The sequence below is a fragment of the Pelodiscus sinensis genome, chromosome 1 (genome assembly GCF_052426305.1).
Source record: "Pelodiscus sinensis isolate ZL-2025 chromosome 1, ASM5242630v1, whole genome shotgun sequence".
NCBI lineage: Eukaryota > Metazoa > Chordata > Testudines > Trionychidae > Pelodiscus > Pelodiscus sinensis.
Window position 1 is genome coordinate 76,657,566 of NC_143052.1, and position 18,259 is coordinate 76,675,824.

The 18,259-nt window shown below is 43.2% G+C and overlaps 1 protein-coding gene across 3 annotated transcripts in view; it reads left to right on the top strand.

The window, feature by feature from the left end:
* Nucleotides 1-18,259, top strand: part of LRRIQ1 (leucine rich repeats and IQ motif containing 1) — a 169,720-nt gene that overhangs the window by 64,228 nt on the left and 87,233 nt on the right. For 2 of the 3 annotated variants that reach the window (XM_014568997.4, XM_089780159.1), the window contains exons 17-19: nt 3,107-3,583; nt 7,317-7,527; nt 9,348-9,467. In XM_014568997.4, the coding sequence (XP_014424483.3) occupies nt 3,107-3,583; nt 7,317-7,527; nt 9,348-9,467 (808 nt within the window). Of the gene's footprint in view, nt 1-3,106; nt 3,584-7,316; nt 7,528-9,347; nt 9,468-13,077; nt 13,925-18,259 lie in introns of those variants that run through there. The other variant, XM_089780161.1, reaches the window with a different exon arrangement.

Sequence of the window (18,259 nt, forward strand, 5' to 3'; positions counted from 1 at the left end):
ATGCACTCGGTTTGGTAGCAGGCAGACATGGTAAGGGGCCAGCCAGGGCAGGAGCCTCCAAGCAGGGGGGTGGTGGCAAAGGGTTGCTTGCTGTTGTGTCCAGCAGACTTTGGGTCGAGCACACATTGGGTCTGACACACATGACTTCCCGGGATAGTGCTACTTTGCTAGCCACAGCAGCTGGATGCCATTTTGAGGAAGGATCTGGTCATCGTCCCTGGCATGGTCATGGAGTCCAGCGAAGACATGCCTGGAATCAGCTTGGAGGACACCGTGGTGACAGAGGGGCAGAAGGAGGAGACTAGCCTGCTGGCAGTCCCCAAGAACCAGGTGCTAGTCATGATGTTGGAGCCCATCCCCTCCTCCCATTACATGTCCTAATCCAGCATCAACCCCAGAGAAGGCACTTTTGGTGAGTTCACAAACTTTTTCTAACTACCCACGGGTGAAGGCAATTGGGTGTGATGTGTGATGTCCTCTATGCCTACACAGCATGAGGACCTGGATCAGCTTGTTAATGTGTCTGCAGGTGGAGTGGGAGTCTTGCCTGCACAGCTCCATGATGCTCTCACAGAGGACCTCTTTAATCCTTCTCACAAGGTTTTTGGGGAGGCCAGCCTTATGCCGTCCTCTTCAGTAGGACACCTTCCCATGCCAAGCCACTAGTAAATGGCTTGGTATCATTGAACCACAAAGCATTGCCCAGATTTATAGTCACATTCAATCAGCATTCACTCCTGATCACTCTGTGTGATTCTGAGAAGACTGATATCTCACGTGGCAACCTGGAGGAAGGAGGAAGAGAACATATTAGCACACTCTACTTAGGAAGCCATGTGTTCTGGGCACACATTTCCCTGTCCCCAGGAAGCCACATGTGTTGGACCTAGCATGTGCCAGACTCAGCAGCAATCCGCCCTCTCCTGCCCTACCTCCTCACGTCCCCTCACCTGCAGGCTCCTGCTCTGGCTGGGAAAGTAGCACTGTCTCGGAAAGCCATATGTGCTGGACTCAACATGAGCTTGACTCAACGTGTGCTGGATACAGCAGCAAGCCACCCTCTGTTCCCCGCCTCCTGCCTACAGGCTACTGCCCTGGCTGGATCCTTACCATGCCTGCCTACCTCTGAACCGAGTGCATCCTGATGCTCCCCTGAGAAGTCTGAGCACTTGCTGTAAAGTGCCCACTTTAAAGCAAACATTTGGCCTTGCATGGAACATTGCACCATTGTCTTTACAGAGACCTTTGGTGTAGGCTAACAGATTAGGGTTAGGCTTTAAGGTATCTGCTGTAAATTCTGCCCTTGTAACTTTTCTTTGCAGCTGGGACAGCAGCCAGCTCAATGTGAATTCCCCCTCCTACAGCATTTGCCCACCTGGTTCAGACCTCTGGGTGAAAGTGGACAGGGGAGGACATGTCCCATGAGCAGATGGACAGCATGCACTACCTCGTGGAGAAGATGCAGGCAGAGCAACTGGACCAGATTGCAGAGCGCCACAAGAGATGATCTGCCAGGCAGCAGTAGGCGAGGCAGTAGGAGACCATGTTTGCCTCTGTGACCACTGTGATAGAGTGTCTGGTATCATGTCTGCAGGGGACCTCTTCCTAGAACCCCATACACCCCGATGACAACCCTAGTCCCTCCTTCCCCAGCCCAGTTGCTTCTTCGCCAGGGGTCATCAGAGGGTGAGGAAACTCATGTGGTAGCCGTATCCTCCAGACCCTTGAGATGTAGAAGACAGTCCCACTTGCATTCCTGAGTCCCCCCTCACCTTCTAGTTCCCACTTCGTTCCTTTCCCTGCTGTTTTCTCCAAATAAAAACTCCCGTTCTTTGAACAATGGTCTCTTTATTGGTTGAACGTCAGGGGAAGTGTGTGTGTGTGGGGGGGGGGGGATTAAAGGCAAACACTGAAAATGCATGGGTAATTTGTGGAGAGCCACATGCAGAGTTTCAATGGAGGCTTTTTATAACAAAACTGTCCTTCAAGGCCTATCTGATTTGCACTGTCACTTACTGTGCTTTCCTTATCATGCTAGTGTCCAGCTGCTCAAAGTCTCTGGCTAGGTGCTCTATCTCAGTCCCCCATTCTCCTAGTCAACTCTTGCTCTTGCACAGATGATGGAACACCTAACACACTGCTATCACAAAGGGAAAGTTGTGTTCTCTGGGTCCAGCTGAGTCAGGAGACTCCTAAACTTTCCCTTTAAATGTCCAAATTCACATTTGAACACCATTCTGCACCTGCTTAGCCTGTTGTTGAACTCCTCCTTGCTAGGGTCCAGGCTGCCTCTGTACAGCTTCATCAGCCACTGGAGCAAGGGATAGGCTGGGTTGCCAAGCATCACTACTGGCATTGACACCTCTCTGACTCTGATTTTCCTATCTGGGAAAAAAGTGCCACTGTGCATCTTTCTGAAGAGGCAGGAATTTCGAAAGACACGGGTGTTGTGCTCCTTTCCCGGCTATCCCACATTGATGTTGGTGAAATGGCCATAGTATTTTACTGTAGAATCTTCTCTATTCTTTCAATTATTTTATTCTCTATTCTTTTAATTTATCCTTCATTCTCTTTTAGAACCTCATTAAAAATTGAGTCTTCTTGTTTGGAGTCTGAGTTATGTTTTATTCTAGATTCAGAAATATTTAATATTTTGTCTTGTTTAGTTCCTATTTTAGTATAGCTTTATAAGGTTAAAATAACCTCAAATCTTGTAGAATTTGCTTAACTATATGCTCCTAATTGCACTAACATTTGCAAAGAAATAGATATTCCAGTACAGATTTCAAACCCAAGTCTGAAAACCAAGAAAAAATAATTTTCTAATCAAGCTACTGGTACAGTAAAATAAGCAAACTAACGTGTGTTAGTGTAGTTAATATATTGGAAAAATAAAGAGGGAAAAGGAAACCATTTAAGAATATTATAAATTGGCTTTAAAGCAGGAGTAATTTAGTACTTCATGTTCACAATGGTATGTATGTATAAACTCATCCAGTATATGGTTTTATGTACATTAGAAAATAAAGCCACAGTTGATTTAATATAACATAATTCTGATTATTATCTAAAATAAATGTAATTACATTTTTATCTTTTTTTCAAGAAATGCTTCTTCCTTGGATGCTGCACAGAGTCAATGTTGGTATTTTAAGAAGCTGATGAAACTTAGTAATGAACACCGATATGCACATGAATATGGAGACCTAAACGTTGCTGACAGAGATGAACCAGAAGCACAGCAACATCATTTGAAGCAAACAGCCACCGACAGGCTAGAGCAAAATAACCTCTTTATCGCTGGTGCAAAGGAAAATAAGCAGGGCTTGTTGAATCCTTCTGAAAGATGGATTACTACAGGCCACATTCCGCCTATGTTCATTAACTCCTCCGTACCTGTGCCTGAAAAGAAAAGTAATCAAGAGCACAAAATAAAGAAGAAAAGTACTGAATGTAGCATCAGTCACATAGGGGAGAGCAAAGATAAAATATCAGCTCCTTCTACAAGAAATACGTTCAGAGAGAGAATCATTGCAAGTAATGAGAGAGAGAATCTTCAGCATGTTGAGAACAAAGTAGAAAAGTAAGTTATAAATGTCAAATATTTGCCATAAAAACCCAGTTCCATTTCTGCATAATATTAATCTGAAATATTAGTCTTCAAAATAATTTCCAATAGGATAAAATCTTACAACTATTATGTTTTATTAAATGTTTGTCTACCTAAGAAGCTATTGCGCTGTGAATCTATAGTACAATAGCTTTTCATGCAATAGCATCCTGTGTGGACACTGCTTCAGTGCATTAAAACTCCTGGATGATACTTCAAAGCATAGGATGCTATATATTACACCCTGACTTGCAGTGCAGTAACTTGTTATGTAGACAAGCCCTTTGTCTTTTCTGGTGACCTCCTATGTACTTTTTCATAAAAAAGTTTTGACTCTTATTGTCACATAATCAGGGTTAAAATTCATATCCTTTATGCCTGCTAGTTCTGCGGTATTTTGTCAGTGATTGCATTTTAACAATACTTTAAAAAATGTATTCTAATTCAAAACTCCATGAAAGTAATAAGAAAATTTAAAACCATGATTTCTATCTGACTTTTCCTTTCTTGGTACTTAATATGTGAATCCTCTTTCTTATTATATAAAACAATAAGATAAAATAGTGCAGAGGTTTTTTACCACTGTTAAGCCTTTTTTTCTGGAACTTTCATTAGAGCTTAGTCCTCAACTGTGCTGAGTTTTCAGCTGGTATAGTTGAGAAGGTGGGAGGGAAAGATGCTGCTAAACTGATATCTCCATTTTCTTGACCATGGGCCAGTCACATGCAGCTGTGCTTACTGAAGCGCCAACTATCTATCCTGCCCCTTGCATTCCCAATGTGCCTATTTAATCCCATACAAGAGGTGCTGGGGAGCATAGAGCCAGCTTGATTTGTGCTACGTAAGGTTTCTCGGAAGGACTTGCAGCTGCGGCAGCGGATCTTGGAGGAGCTGGAGGAGCAGGGCCATGCCCTTAGAGGTCACCTCCAGACCCTGGTGGACGGGTTCCTGTCTCCTCCTGCTCCAGCCCCTGCGGCTGCCCCAGCTCTTGCTCCTCCTCCCACCCCGCTCCTCCTCACGCTTCCTCTGCACCCCCTGTCCCTCTTGCCCCACCCTCCACACCCACTCCCCGCCGACGCCCCTGCACCGACAGTGCTGCGAGATGGGAGAGCCAGCAGGACCCCCAACCCTGAGCTTTCCCTTCCCTTCCTCCTCTTCATCCCCCTTTCAGCTCCCTCCTGATGCCCTGCCAGAACCGGTTTCAGCTGCCCTTAAATGCGACCCAGCATCCAATCAGTGTGGACACGCTATTTCAAATTAGCAAAACGCTAATTCGAATTAGTTTTTGGGTCTAGATGCATTATTTCAAATTAGCTTATTTTGAATTAACTAATTTGAAATAAGTTAGTTCGAATTAGCTCTGTAGTGTAGACATACCCTTAGAAGTGGAGTATGCAGACAGCATTCCCTGTGTTTTCGGTTTCATTTGGGGTTTGTTTTTTTGGAGGAGAGGAGGTTGTATTTGGGAATCAATATAATTTTTTATGATATTATGAATGTATTTATTGAGCATTGCAAAATTCATAAGGGAGATGAATGAAGATGAGCAGAAACACAGTAGCTCATACAAAACCTCAGTGTTTTTGAAAATCTACTTCCTTTCCTATACATAGATTAAAATCTATAAGTGCAATCTTCTCATATAAATATTTCAAATAATCATAGAATCCTAGGGCTGAAAGAGACCTCAAGATGTCAAGTCCAACCCCCTGCCCAAAGCAGGACCAACCCTAACTAAATCATCCCAGCCAGGGCTTTGTCAAGGCAGGATATAAAAACCTCTAGGGATGGAGATTCCAGCAACACCCTAAGTAACCCATTCCAGTGCTTTACAACCCTCCTAGTGAAATAGTTTTTCCTAATATCCAACTTACACCTCCCCACTGCAACTTGTGACCATTGCTCCTTGTTCTGCTATCTGTCACCACTGAAAACAGCCTCTCTCCATCCTCTTTGGATCCTCCCTTTAGGTAGTTGAAGGCTGCTCTCAAATCCCCCCTCACTCTTCCCTTCTGCAGACTAAAGACCAAATCCTTCAGCCTCTCCTTGTAGGTCATGTGCTCCAACCCCCTTGTACTCCACTGGACCCTCTCGAATGCATCCACATCCTTTCTATAATGGGGGCCCCAGAATTGGATGCACTACTCCAGATGTGGCTTCACCAGTGCCAAATAAAGGGTATAACTACCTCTCTAGATATGCTGGCAATGCTCCTTCTAATGCTCCTCCTCGTAATGCACCCTTATATGCCATTAACTTTCTTGGCTACAAGGGCACACTGTTGACTCATATCCATCTTCTCATCCACTGTAATCCCCAGGTCCTTATTTTTTCTTGTATAAATATTTGAAGGCAGTCTTAACTGAGAGTTGTGCAGAGTGGTCCTAGAACAATTTTTATAATAGAGGAGCAGAAAGCTATTGGGCAAAATTGTAAACTCTGTATATGATGGAAACCACTTTGAGTCAGGGTTACTGCAGCACCTGCAGCATCCCTAATTCCCCTCCCCTGTTTGTGCTTGCTCTTTAATATTTGAGCAAGGCTTCAAAATATACTTTTTATGGTAATGACAATTATCTTAAAAAAAATCCTATTTTCTCGAAAATCAAGACTTTTTGAAAACCATTGTTTCATATTTGATATTTATATATCTCTGAGTTAACTTGTTGATTTCAAAATATTCGTGGGGGAGGCTGTGATTTGTTTCAGAATATAGTATCTTGTTCCACTGTAAGCTGCTTCACATTTTAAGCAGTTCCATCTAAACAAGAAGGTAAAATATAAAAATACAGAATTTTCATTGGTGTAAGAGGTGCTATTTTTGTCTACAATTTTGGGATAAAAAATACAGAAGCAAAACTTAGAACTGTGATTAGATATTAACGTCTATAAAATTTTCTCCACAGATCACTGTAGAAGGAATGTGCCTTACATATTTGAATTCTCCAAACCTTTAGAAAGTAGCAACCATATGACAGAGCTGAATATTCTGATTATACTGTAATCAAGACATTGTTTTATGGGCTGACCCTCTCTAGTCCAGCACCGTCAAGATTTGACCAGTGTTGAATGGTAGAATTTGCTGAACCAATGTTGTCTAGCAGCATTACCAACATTTCCACTGCTGTCTGAGCTCTTAGAAGACAATAGGGTTAAATAGAGTTAAATAACAGCACAGAACATGGAGAGCCAGGACTGGTGGCTTTAAACAAACTTTATGGGACCACAGGAAACTTGGCCACACCCATGATACGTGAATATCCAGCTAACTAAAATTGTGCCAGACCACAGATGTTGCTGGACCAGGGAGTGTCAGACTAGAGAGTTTCAACATGTATTTTAAATTAAATTAATAGCTCTACTTTTTAAACAGTAAGGAAAATGAAACTTGAACAATCTTTTAACCATTAGCACTACAGTATGAAATTATAAACTATATGATGATTGCATAAGGCAACTACCTGGCATCCCATACATATGTGTTTTAAATTATTCTGTAGTTTAAAAGCATCCTTTGTGTATTATTGTCTTGAATTTTCTTGTTTAAAAAATAAAAGTTCATTGAAGCTGTAAATGCATTTTCCAAGAGTCTCTCAACCATTGTGTGTTGATGAACACATGTGTACATCATACTTAATGGGGAGCTTCTTTACATTACTGATAGAGTGTTCAATTGCATAAAACTTTCTTTTTTTGGTGTTGCTAGTTTGGCAGCTACATTAATCCAGTCATATTGGCGAGGCTACGTAATTCGGAGAGATATTCGTTCCTATGCTAGATTACATATGGCGGCATCAGAGATCCAGTCTGCTTGGCGAAAGTATCGTGCCAGGAGAAACACTGTCTACTGTAGAAAAGAAAGTAGTCAACTCAAAGTTGCTATAGAACAGAAGCATAAAGCTGCAGCACTTATTCAGGTGGGTTTGCTGCATTGTTTTCTTCATTTATTACAGTTAGGCTCAGTAAGGAATGAGCTGGTTAATTAGCTGTATTTATAAGTAATTTTCATTTTGTTATTTTCTTGATCCAAACAGATTATTCTAGCAGAAAACCCTTTCTTGTTTAATTAAACTTTGTATAAACATCACAAGTTTTTGTCTTTTAGCAAACATTAAGCCCTTAAATTAGTTGTTGCTGGATTTTAATGTACTGTAGTGGCTACAGTAAGTAATTCCAGGAACTTTGTACATTCTAAGTTCCAAAGTCTCTCTAGTCCTTTTGGAATTAAAGGGTCTCTGCCAGAATGCAGTGCTTTACATAAACTTATCTTGAAAGTTATTGCATATTGTATTTGTTGGGTGAAAAGTCAAAATGATTTAGCATCTTAAGTCCCATTTTTCAAAAATACTTTAGGTATTTTGAAGCCTAAATGTTATTTAAATATCAATAGAATGTAATTAGAAAATGTTATTACTTTCCTCACATTGTGACATCTGCTCAATGGGATTTGTCTTTTGGCAATGTAGAATACATGTCAGGACTAGATTGTACATAATTGGCTAATCAAATAGTAAATGCATTTGCATCAACTCTTTGATTAGTTGATAGGGTGCCTTCATCTTTGAAGTGTAGCAGCAGCCTTAGGGCCAAAGCACCACATGGAGCCTGAGGTCAGCTGGGGACACCCCAGCTGATCCTGGGCTGCATGCGACGTTTCAAAGCAGCAGAGCCACGTGGAGCCTGGGGTCTGGCCCCAGGCTTCATGCAGTGCTGCCACTTTGAAATATCCTCTCCTCTCCCCCCTCTGCCTTTTTGTGATACAGACAGCAAGGTGGGGGGAAGGGACTAGTCGACTACCATGTCAACTATCCGATAAGAAAGTGGATATCAAGTCTAAGAATTTCATTATGTTTGTGATAAATCATTAATTTATGGCAGCACACTGCAAATGATGAGGCAAAACAGATACAGAGCTATTTTTTTGCAAATAATTTTTGAGTCAGAGAAGGAAATGGCAATGTCTTTTAATTTATACAGTGTAGGCTGTTCTTTGAACAAGGAAAATTGCCCTCCGAGTTGTAACATTGTCTACCATAAAGCAGGATTTCCCCTTTAAAGCCATGATCCATAAAAATACAGTTATAAAAATTAATATTCCTGTGTATAATGAGGCTTTTATTTTAAAATATTCAGGATATCTTTGCACATATTCCTAATGTCTTGTATCATTTTCTGGTATTTAACTGCTTATTCTTCTGCTGAATGTTCTTTTTTACCTAAATGATGGTGATAAAAAAGACTCTTTAAAAAAAAAAGTAAAGTAGATGATGACTGTGGAGATGTGGTTAGCTGGTTTAGGTTAATCACATGAGATGACAACAAGAATTGCCACTTGTAACCACTGGAAATTTGGTATAAGTGTGTTTTTATTTTTGTTCTCAGTAATTTGAAAAAGAACACTTACTTTTTTCTTATATCTTCTTCCCCCTCTACTTAGAATAGTCCCTGTAGGAATTGTCAAATAATTAATTAGTTGACCTGGGGTTTGTAGTTGAGGGAGTTTCAAGATTCCATTCTGCTTACTTGAGAAAAACCTCTTGAGTATTCTGAGCTTTAGACATATGCTGGCATTTAATTTGTCTTGTAGTTTTAAATGTCACATAAAGTTCAAAAAACAGATCATTGAGCTATTAAACCAAGGTCTAAGATGTTTTATCTTCCTAATGGGATAACATAGAGAATCTGGATTTGGGTTTGATCTATGGCCTTGTATAACATGCTTTAAATTTTTGTTTAGGCATTTTGGAAGGGTTTCCACTTGCGGAAGAAACTAGCCAGTGCTCTTGCAGCTGTTAAAAGTGATGAAGTGGAGGATGACTATGAAGAAGTAAATGTGGATGATTTTACATTTGATGAAGTAAGCTCAGTAGTTAACATAAAAGCCCAGCTAAAACAACAACAAACCTATTGTATGTTGAATGTCTTAAATAACATGTAAAGCTCTCTCAGGTTATTTATATAATTCATTTAAATGTACTTGTTATGAATTACTGGCTTTTTGGTAGCTCTCAACCTCCAGTCCTACTATACTATTAATGAAAGCTCCACCATGGAGCCTCCTCTATTTCTAGAGTCTGAAGGCAAATACATGGATTGAACAATTAGCTATTTTTGTCCAAAAATGTTCAATTCTGTAGCCCTTTTAATACTATTTTATACCCTATGTTAGCCCAGCATTGGGGAGCCCATGCAGGCACTCCAGCCCCTGCCACTTCCCTGCAGCCCCCAGCCTGTGACTGATTTTTCTGTGGGTCAGTGGCCCCCAGCCCAAAAAAGGTTCACCAGCCCTGCTCTCTGGGTTATAAGTTACAATGTAGTTTCAAAAATATTACCACCATATTTTTTGGAGAAATATAGATTGGCTCTGACCTTCCTGAGTGGTTCCCAGGAACTCCAGTGTCCCCAGTAGTAGTTATGTCACCAACATAGTGATCAATAAGGAGATCAGGAGATATGACACTGTGATGAATGCAAACTTCTAAAAGAGAAACATATTTGAAATTAAAGGAAAACATATCTCCTGTTTAATATTTGAGCGATAATTAAGTAAATTAAAAAAACCAAGCCACAGGAATCAACAACAGGAGTTGAAGAATGCTGAATTGTTTAGTAACTGCCTAAGTTCTAGATGATAGACAAGAAGGATCAGGATTCTTAATACAAGAATAGTTAATGGGAAAAAAAAGGATAATGAAATTGGGAAGGAACAAGCTAAAGAAGTGGTGCTCTAGAACATCCAGTTACAATACTACAGGAACTATTAGAATCATTCTCAATAACATTTGACAGTTCAGTGAGGATAAGTGAAGTTTCAGGAGAGCAGCAAAGGAATTATGGAACATTAAATTCAAAACCTTGTAAACTGATATATAAAACACTTAAGGAATGTTCCACACATCAAGGGAAGTAAACAACTCTTCTTTGTAAATACTTGTAACCAGGGCTCTGGTTTTGGAAGTGGTTGGCAGAACTGACTCCAGCAAAGATTTAATTATTGCTCAGAAGCAGTCAGAGGGTCATTTCAGGGCAGAATTAATCCAGTCTGTATTAAATATTCTACCTAACATAGCACCACTTCTGGAAACTGGATGGTCTTTCCAAACTGAGTATCTGTTGGAGCAATTCTGGATGAAGAAAGTTACTGTTTTGTAATTAGAGTTCTCTGCACATATTCATTCATTCTGCTTTCTTTGTCATAATTTCAAACACAAAAAAAGAATGCTGTATAGCTAGTATCATGGAACCTTATATGACTTTGTCTATTAACATTTAGGTCTGGGTGAGCAGTGATGGGCTATATGCAGCTCATGGGTGCTTGCAAGAGTTCTGTGTTAAAATTGCACAACTTCAAACGATGACTTTCCTGCTTTTAATGTGGTTAACCCCTATTTGTCTAGAGGTCACATGCTCCTAGGATTCATCAGATATTTCTGAAAATTAAATATTTTGCCTTTTGGGTATACCAAAATGGGACTGTATCAGTATCTGGTCCCCTTTTGAAGACCCCAGTTAGAGTTGCACTTGATTAAACAGAACAAGAATAGTGTTTATTATATAGACATATAATTTATCATTTCTAACTTGGAATAATTTTTTACAATCAAAATTAGTTTTTCTTTTATCTTTGAGTAGCTATAAACGTTTCAGAGAGAACTTTTCTAAAGGGCAGCCACCCTTTCGAAGGTGCAAATCAGAGAGAGGCACAAGGACAAGGAAATAATTTTGCAGGCATAAAAATGGAGCTGTAAACAAGGAGAGTAGGCTTAAATTTTACATTTTTAATGTTTAGTATATTAAAATGTATCCAGAAAAAAAAGAGCAACTCTGTTATTTGCTCCTGTCTTTCTCTCAAATAATGCTTGGTACTAGAAAGTTGAAGATCTTTCTTCTCGGTAGTAAGGGAAATATCTGTTCATACGTATCAAAGAAGGGAAAGGCAATATTCTGTATTACATTTTAAACTTATCTAGTGGAAATCAATGTATTTGCATTAAAGTCAGTGAATTTATGTCCTTTTATGCTACCTGGAGAACTGGTCTGGAATCTCTTTATCACAAATACTATTTTTTTTCTAAAATAAATAAGGGTACATCTACACAGCAGTGTTATTTTTGAATAAGCTATTTCAAAATAAAAACTGTGAAATAGCTTATTTCGAAATAGAGTATCTTCACTACAAATGCCTATTGAAATAGCAGTAAGCTATTTTGAAATTGAATGCGATTGAGACTCTCATCAGTGTAGCCGTTCTAAATCCCTTGGAAGCACTTCAGGCAGGGCATCAAGATGGCAGTCACTTCCTGTAGCTGCTTCCTGAGGCTATCTGCGGCTGGTGTTTAAAAGGGCCTCCCTGTACAGTCCCTTGAGGGACAGCAAAGCCTTTTCACTTAGGGTATGTCTAGACTGTCGACAAAGCTTCTGTCCACAAAGAGCATCTAGACTACATCCAGTTCTGTCGACAATGCAAGCCGCTTTGTTGACATGACAGTGTAGACGCAAAGGACAGTGTAGATGCAATAATGCCTTCTGTCGACAGAACTCTGTCAACAAAAGGCGTTATTCCTCGTAGAATGAGGTTTACAGCCATTGACAAAACTGAGTTCTGTCGACATTATGTCAACAGAACTCAGCGGCAGTGTAGACGCAGGTATAGTTTTGTCGACAAAAGTGGACTTTTGTCAACAAAACCCCATAGTCTAGACACACCCTTAGGGTTCACTAAGTGAACACTACAGCACTTCTGCCATGAAGCCGGAACAAAGCAGTCTGCAGCTCCTGAACCTCATGATGCACCTCCTGGTGCAGATTTTGCACTCTGCTCTCATAGCACTGTAGAATGTGGACCCATAGCTCCCTGCGGGACATCTCCTCACCTCTTTCCACATGCTGCTCATGCAGCACAACCCCTCCCACCCTGTCCTGCACACCGTGCACTGCTACTTCTGGCAATTGGACACCAGTTCTGACTGGTGGAACCGGATCATCATGGAGGGGTGGGACAACCAGCAGTGGCTCCAGAACTTCCGCACGCGGAAGGACACCTTCCTGGACCTATGTGAGTGGCTCGGCCCTGCCCTCAAGCAATGGAACACCCACATGCAACCCGCCATCTCCCTCCAGAAGTGGGTTGCCATCACTCTGTGAAAGCTTGCCACGCTGGACAGCTACTGCTCCATGGGGAACAAGTTTGGCGTGGGAAGATCGACCGTTGGGGTCATGCAGGTATGACTCTCTTACTGTGGTATTAGGAGGATGATGAGCTGCTGGAATAGGGTTCCCTAGGGATGTGGAGTGGAGTGGTGGTGAAAGCTCCCTTCCCCAGAGGTTTTCCGGTCCCAGCGTCACAAAGCCCTGCTCGGGGATGGGCTTAGTTCGGGTTAAGCCTGGTGTATGGGGGAAGGAGATTTGGCCTTGGAGACCTCCCAAGGGCTCTGGAAACCTTGTGATTCTCTGTTTGTCTCCTCCAGGTGGTATGAGCCATTGACACCATCCTGATGTGCCAGCTCATCATCCTGGGCGATGTGTACCCCATTTTCACCAGCTTTGCCACCATGGGTTTCCCCATCTGCGGGGAGGCCATTGATAGCACCTACATCCCCATCCGGGCCCATGACCACCGAGCATCTAACTACATCCTCCAGAAGGTGTACTTTTCCAAGGTCCTGCAGGCAGTTGTGGACCACCAAGGCCAGTTTACTAACATCCACATTGGGTGATCGGGGAAGATGCACGAAGCCCGCATCTTCAGGAACTTCAGCCTCTTCCAGAAGATGCATGCTGGCATTTTTTTTTCCCGGACACATCAGAGTTGTGGACGTGGACATGCCAATCCGCATTGTGGAGGACATTGCCTTCCTTCTGCTCCTCTGGCTTATGAAGCCCTACACCGGACACCCTGACGAAAAGCAAGGAATGGATTAATGCCAGGCTCAGCAGGGCCTGCATTGTGTTGGATGGCTCCTTTGGGTGTCTCAAAGGGAGGTTCCACTGAACCTTCACCTGCCTGAACCTCAGCGAGTGGAATGTCCCCCAAATGGTGGCGGCGTGCTGTGTCCTCCACAATATTTATGACACTAAAGGTTCTTTCCAGGGTAGGGAAGAGGCCGATCGGCTCACTAGAGCTTTTGAGCAGCTGCCAACCAACAGGCCCATCAGGAGGCTGTGCACATCCGGGAGGCCTTAAGGAAGAATTTCGGACAAGGACAGCCATGACAGTCTACACTGGGCTTCCCTACAAGGGTCCTGTGCATTACCCTATGTGCCTTTCCTCCCACACCCTTCCCTTTCCCTGCCCTTGCTCCCCTCCTCCACTGTTGATAAAGTAAAGCACACCTTTTGTTTTGAATCAAGCAACTCTATTTTTTGTTTAATTGGGGTAATTGTAACTGGAGAGGGACTAGGGAAAGAACCTGGGAGATAGAGAAGGAGGAAAGAAAGGGGAGGAGAGGAAAGAGAGGCCCAGAGATGGGATGAGGCTGGGAGTGATGCCTGCCTCGGGTGGTCCCACTGCCTCATGTGCAGGGCCCTCGGTGGCCATGAGCAGGAGCAGGAGGGCGGCTGCTCAACTGCTCAGTGGCAGCGACTAGGCAGTCAACAGCAGCCATGTGTGACATGCACATGGTGGGGGTCTCTTGTGCCAGCTCCAACCAGGTGGTGTGGCGCAGCTCCTGGTCCGCTTCCTACTGCTTATCTTGCAGCTCCAGAAAGCACTGGAGGCCACACAGGCAGGCAACATGTTCCTGCTCCAGGTTCTCATGGGCTTGTCTGCGGTGGCAGCTCCCACAGAGTTGGGAGGCTGGTGTGGGAGGTGTTGTGAGCACCACACTCACACCTGTTTCAGCTGTGAAGAACAAAGAGAAGGGCAGACATCTCAAGAGATACTGTGCATGAAGCCTAGCCCTCATCTCTGAGGCGACACTGAAAGGTATTGGGTCAGATGAAGGTGATGTGTTTGGAGCTAGGCCATTTGTGGCCTACACAGTGGGCCCCTTCCTGCAAGGGCACAGTTGTGACCAAAGAGAGCCTCACTACCCCCACATCCCAGGGACAAGCAGGCATGAGAAGGTACCAGCCACGCTAGGAGCCTGTGGGCAGGAAGGGGGTGACGGAACAGCTTAGCTTCCCTCCACTCTGCGCACGCACCAGATCCAGCAGTGGTGGCATCTTGCAAAGAGATTACTTCTATTCCTGCCCGCTGGTGGAGAGTGGGGGAAAGTGTTGGAGGAGGTGTGTGTAAGCAGCAGATACCGCGTGCCAGGAAGGGTGCTACTGGGGTTCCGTCCACTTCCTTCTCCTCCCTAATCAGGGCTCAGTGTCCTCTGCCTCGCCACAGCTACCCGGGATCACAGGCTGCCCAGAAAGAGCTGGCATACCTGTGTGCTGTGCGTGGCATGCCTGTGTGTGTGTGTGTGTTTGTGTCCCTGACTACATCCTTAGTGGTGGCTTGTGATGGAAAGGTGTCGCACCATGGAGTCGGGAGTAAAGCAGGTATCTCCAGAAATCCTATGAGCAGGAGCACAAGGGTCCTTTGAGGCAGCCTCATTGGGGCTATCTGCTCTGGACTGGCAGTCCACATACATCCACGTGACCCAGGCTGCTGCATGATGCCCAAAGAGAGAAGGCTAAGTAAGGAGCCTTGGAGTGCAACTCCTTGCCACCTGATGCCCTCCTCCCACTCCCCCAATGTGTGTCTAGGGAAAATAATGGAACTCCCCTGATGAGTCTTCCTCAGCTTCGTCTGATCCATGGGCTACATCCTGGGAGGGTGGTACCAGCTCCAGGATTGGCTGAGCTCCTGGCTGGCAAGCATTGTGGATTCACTGGCCTGCTCTGCCTCCTCCTCCCCCTCCCCATTCTCAGTCACTAGCCTGCCCTCCGGGAGAGTGATAATAAGCATCTCCCGCCTAGGATCCATAACAGGGCGGAGGGACTGACACTCTCCCCCCCCCCCACCACCAGGATGTAGTAGAGCTGGTCAAAGTAGGGGCAAGTCTGGGGTGCCTCCCCTGATTGGGAACTACACTCCCTGACCTTAGTATAGGCTTGCCTGAGCTCCATGATCAGGCTGTTGGCCATTTGGCTGTAGATCTTGGCATTCCTGCACTTGGTAAGGAGTTCCTGGAGGTTAGCATCATCTCCCCATATCTCAATGAGATCCAGGATCTCCGCACCAGTCCAGGATGGGGCCCATCTCCTCTGCCCCCGGGCAGGAGATTGGGAGCTGCCTGCAGCTGTGCCAGCAGCCACATGGGGCTCAGGTGGCTACTGAGGTCTGCCATGGCAGCAGGGAATTTAGAGCTGGGCAGTGCTGTGTGGCACAGTGTGCCACAAACAGTTTCCCTTGAGTCTGTGGCTTTAAGGGCTGCAGGTGAAGGGGAACTATAGAGTTCTGATGAGTGTGGACAGAGTGGCCACCAGGGCCCCTGTGGGAAGCCCTGTAGGCCATTTATTTCAAAATAACTCCAGCTGCCCATTTCTACATACTCCCTATTTTGAAAAAAAAAAACCTATTTTGAAATAGGCATTATTCCTTGTACAAGGAGGGTTACGGAATTCGGAATAAGATACCCGTTGTTTTAAAATTATTTTGAAATAACAGGCTTGCTGTGTAGACAATCAGGGTGTGACTACACTGCACCCTTTGGTCGAAATAAGCTACACAATTTGAGCTATTCAAGTCAGTTTCAAAATAGAGTGCTATTCTGAAACATCCCTCAATCCTTGTGGAACAAAGCTTACAGGGACGTTGGAATAGCATGTGCGTTATTTTGAAAGCTATTTCGAAATAATGAGTACGCTGTCAAGACATAGAAAATGATATTTTGGGATACCGGAAGTTTCCCAAAATAGCACCACTGCCTAGACTCACCCTCACTTTATTTCAAAATAATGTGAGTTATTTCAAAATAATGCTGCTGTGTAGATGTGCCCTTCTAGTTCTTCTAGCCTGTATTCTATTTCAGAGTGCTATTATGTCATTATCTGAATATTCATAATAGTTGTGCATCGAGGTGGAAATCCAGTGTCAAGCACCTAGCCTAAATGCTGGGGTACCATTTCAGATTGGGGGGGGCACCTTAAACCATGACTCCATTCAAGAGGCTACATAGGCACCTGAAAACTCCGGGTTGTGGGTGTGTGTGTGTGTGTTGGGTTGGTGGTTTGTTTGTTTGTTTGTTTTTGTAGGTGGTAACTTAGGAGTTAACTGATCAGAGCAGTATTTCTAATTCTTGTATAAAGAAAAAATATAGCCTATACCAGTTAAAGCCATATTTTAAGTTTATTTTTAAAGTTAGAACAAATAGCAAAATATTTCCAATCCCAACTCTTTGGCTATGTCTGCACTCGCAGCTTCTTGTGCAAGTGTGGCAGTTCTTGCGCAAGAATCCGCAGAGCATCCACACGGCCCGCCTGCTCTTGCGCAAGGAAAATTACAGTACGGTATGGAAAGAGAGGGCTTATTGCACAAGAGCTACGCTCTTTTTTTAACAGGTGTAAGCCTTCTTGTGCAGGAGCTCTTGTGCAAGAGGGCAGTGTGGACGCTCGGCCGGGGTTTCTTGCGCAAGAAAGCCCTATGGCTAAAATGGCCATCAGAGCTTCCTTGCGCAAGAGAGCATCAACACTGCCATGGATGCTCTTGTGCAAAAGCACAGCTGGCACATGGCAGTGTGGACGTTTTTGCATAAGAAGTTCTTGCGCAAGAAGCCGCTAGTATAGACATAGCCTTTAGGTGTCTGTTTTGGAACCTTAACACAAGTTTGATACTTTGTTTGCTATCTTTAGTAGACATAAATAAAATCTGCTTAGTCTTGCAATTATTGTTATTTTATAAATTTCTTATGGTCCAAATTTTGAAGAGGAGAATGAGATTAATGTCTTCCAGGAATGTTTAAAAATAAATAAAATACTGTAAAACAACACTCCAGATATGAGCTAAAGCAATGGATAACACTGTGGTGTCATCTTGGCAAAGCTGTCCATGACCTTATTGATATCCAGATGTTGTAAAGCTTCACATTCACAGGCTAAAATTACCAAGTCACTTAAACATCCATCTCCCATGGTGAATCTTAAGACACCGCACACCCAGCCTGCTCCTCCTCCCTCCCCCTGGCCAGACTGTCCTTTTATTCTGCTTGATGAACCTGAATTTCTTTCACTTCAGTGAGCAAAGTAGAGGATGGGAGAGGAGAGGTGTTCCCTCTAACATTTTCTATCCTTGGGCAGGTTGAAATTTCTTATATGCAACACCAATATTGAGGCAGTGTGTGGATGTGCACCACAACAGTCCATATGTGTGGAAAAATATATTAACACAAGGGATAGTTAACAAGAAACAATGCTTACAATATTTAATATGAAATTAAATAAAAAAGAAAATTAACACTACCCTTGGAGTATATGTATCATTATCCTTTCTAACATCCCAAGCAATTAAACACCAAAATGCATATTATCCACACATAGCTCAGCTTTAAGATGCTAAACAAATCTATGAGTCAACTAGAAATAGTATTTGCAAGGAGAGCATAATTAATACATTATTTACTAACACCAGAAAGCACAGTAAGAGGCATTCACTAAGTCTTATACAGTTTCTCTGAAGAATGTTTAAGATCCATGCTGTAAAAACAGATACAAGTTCTCCTG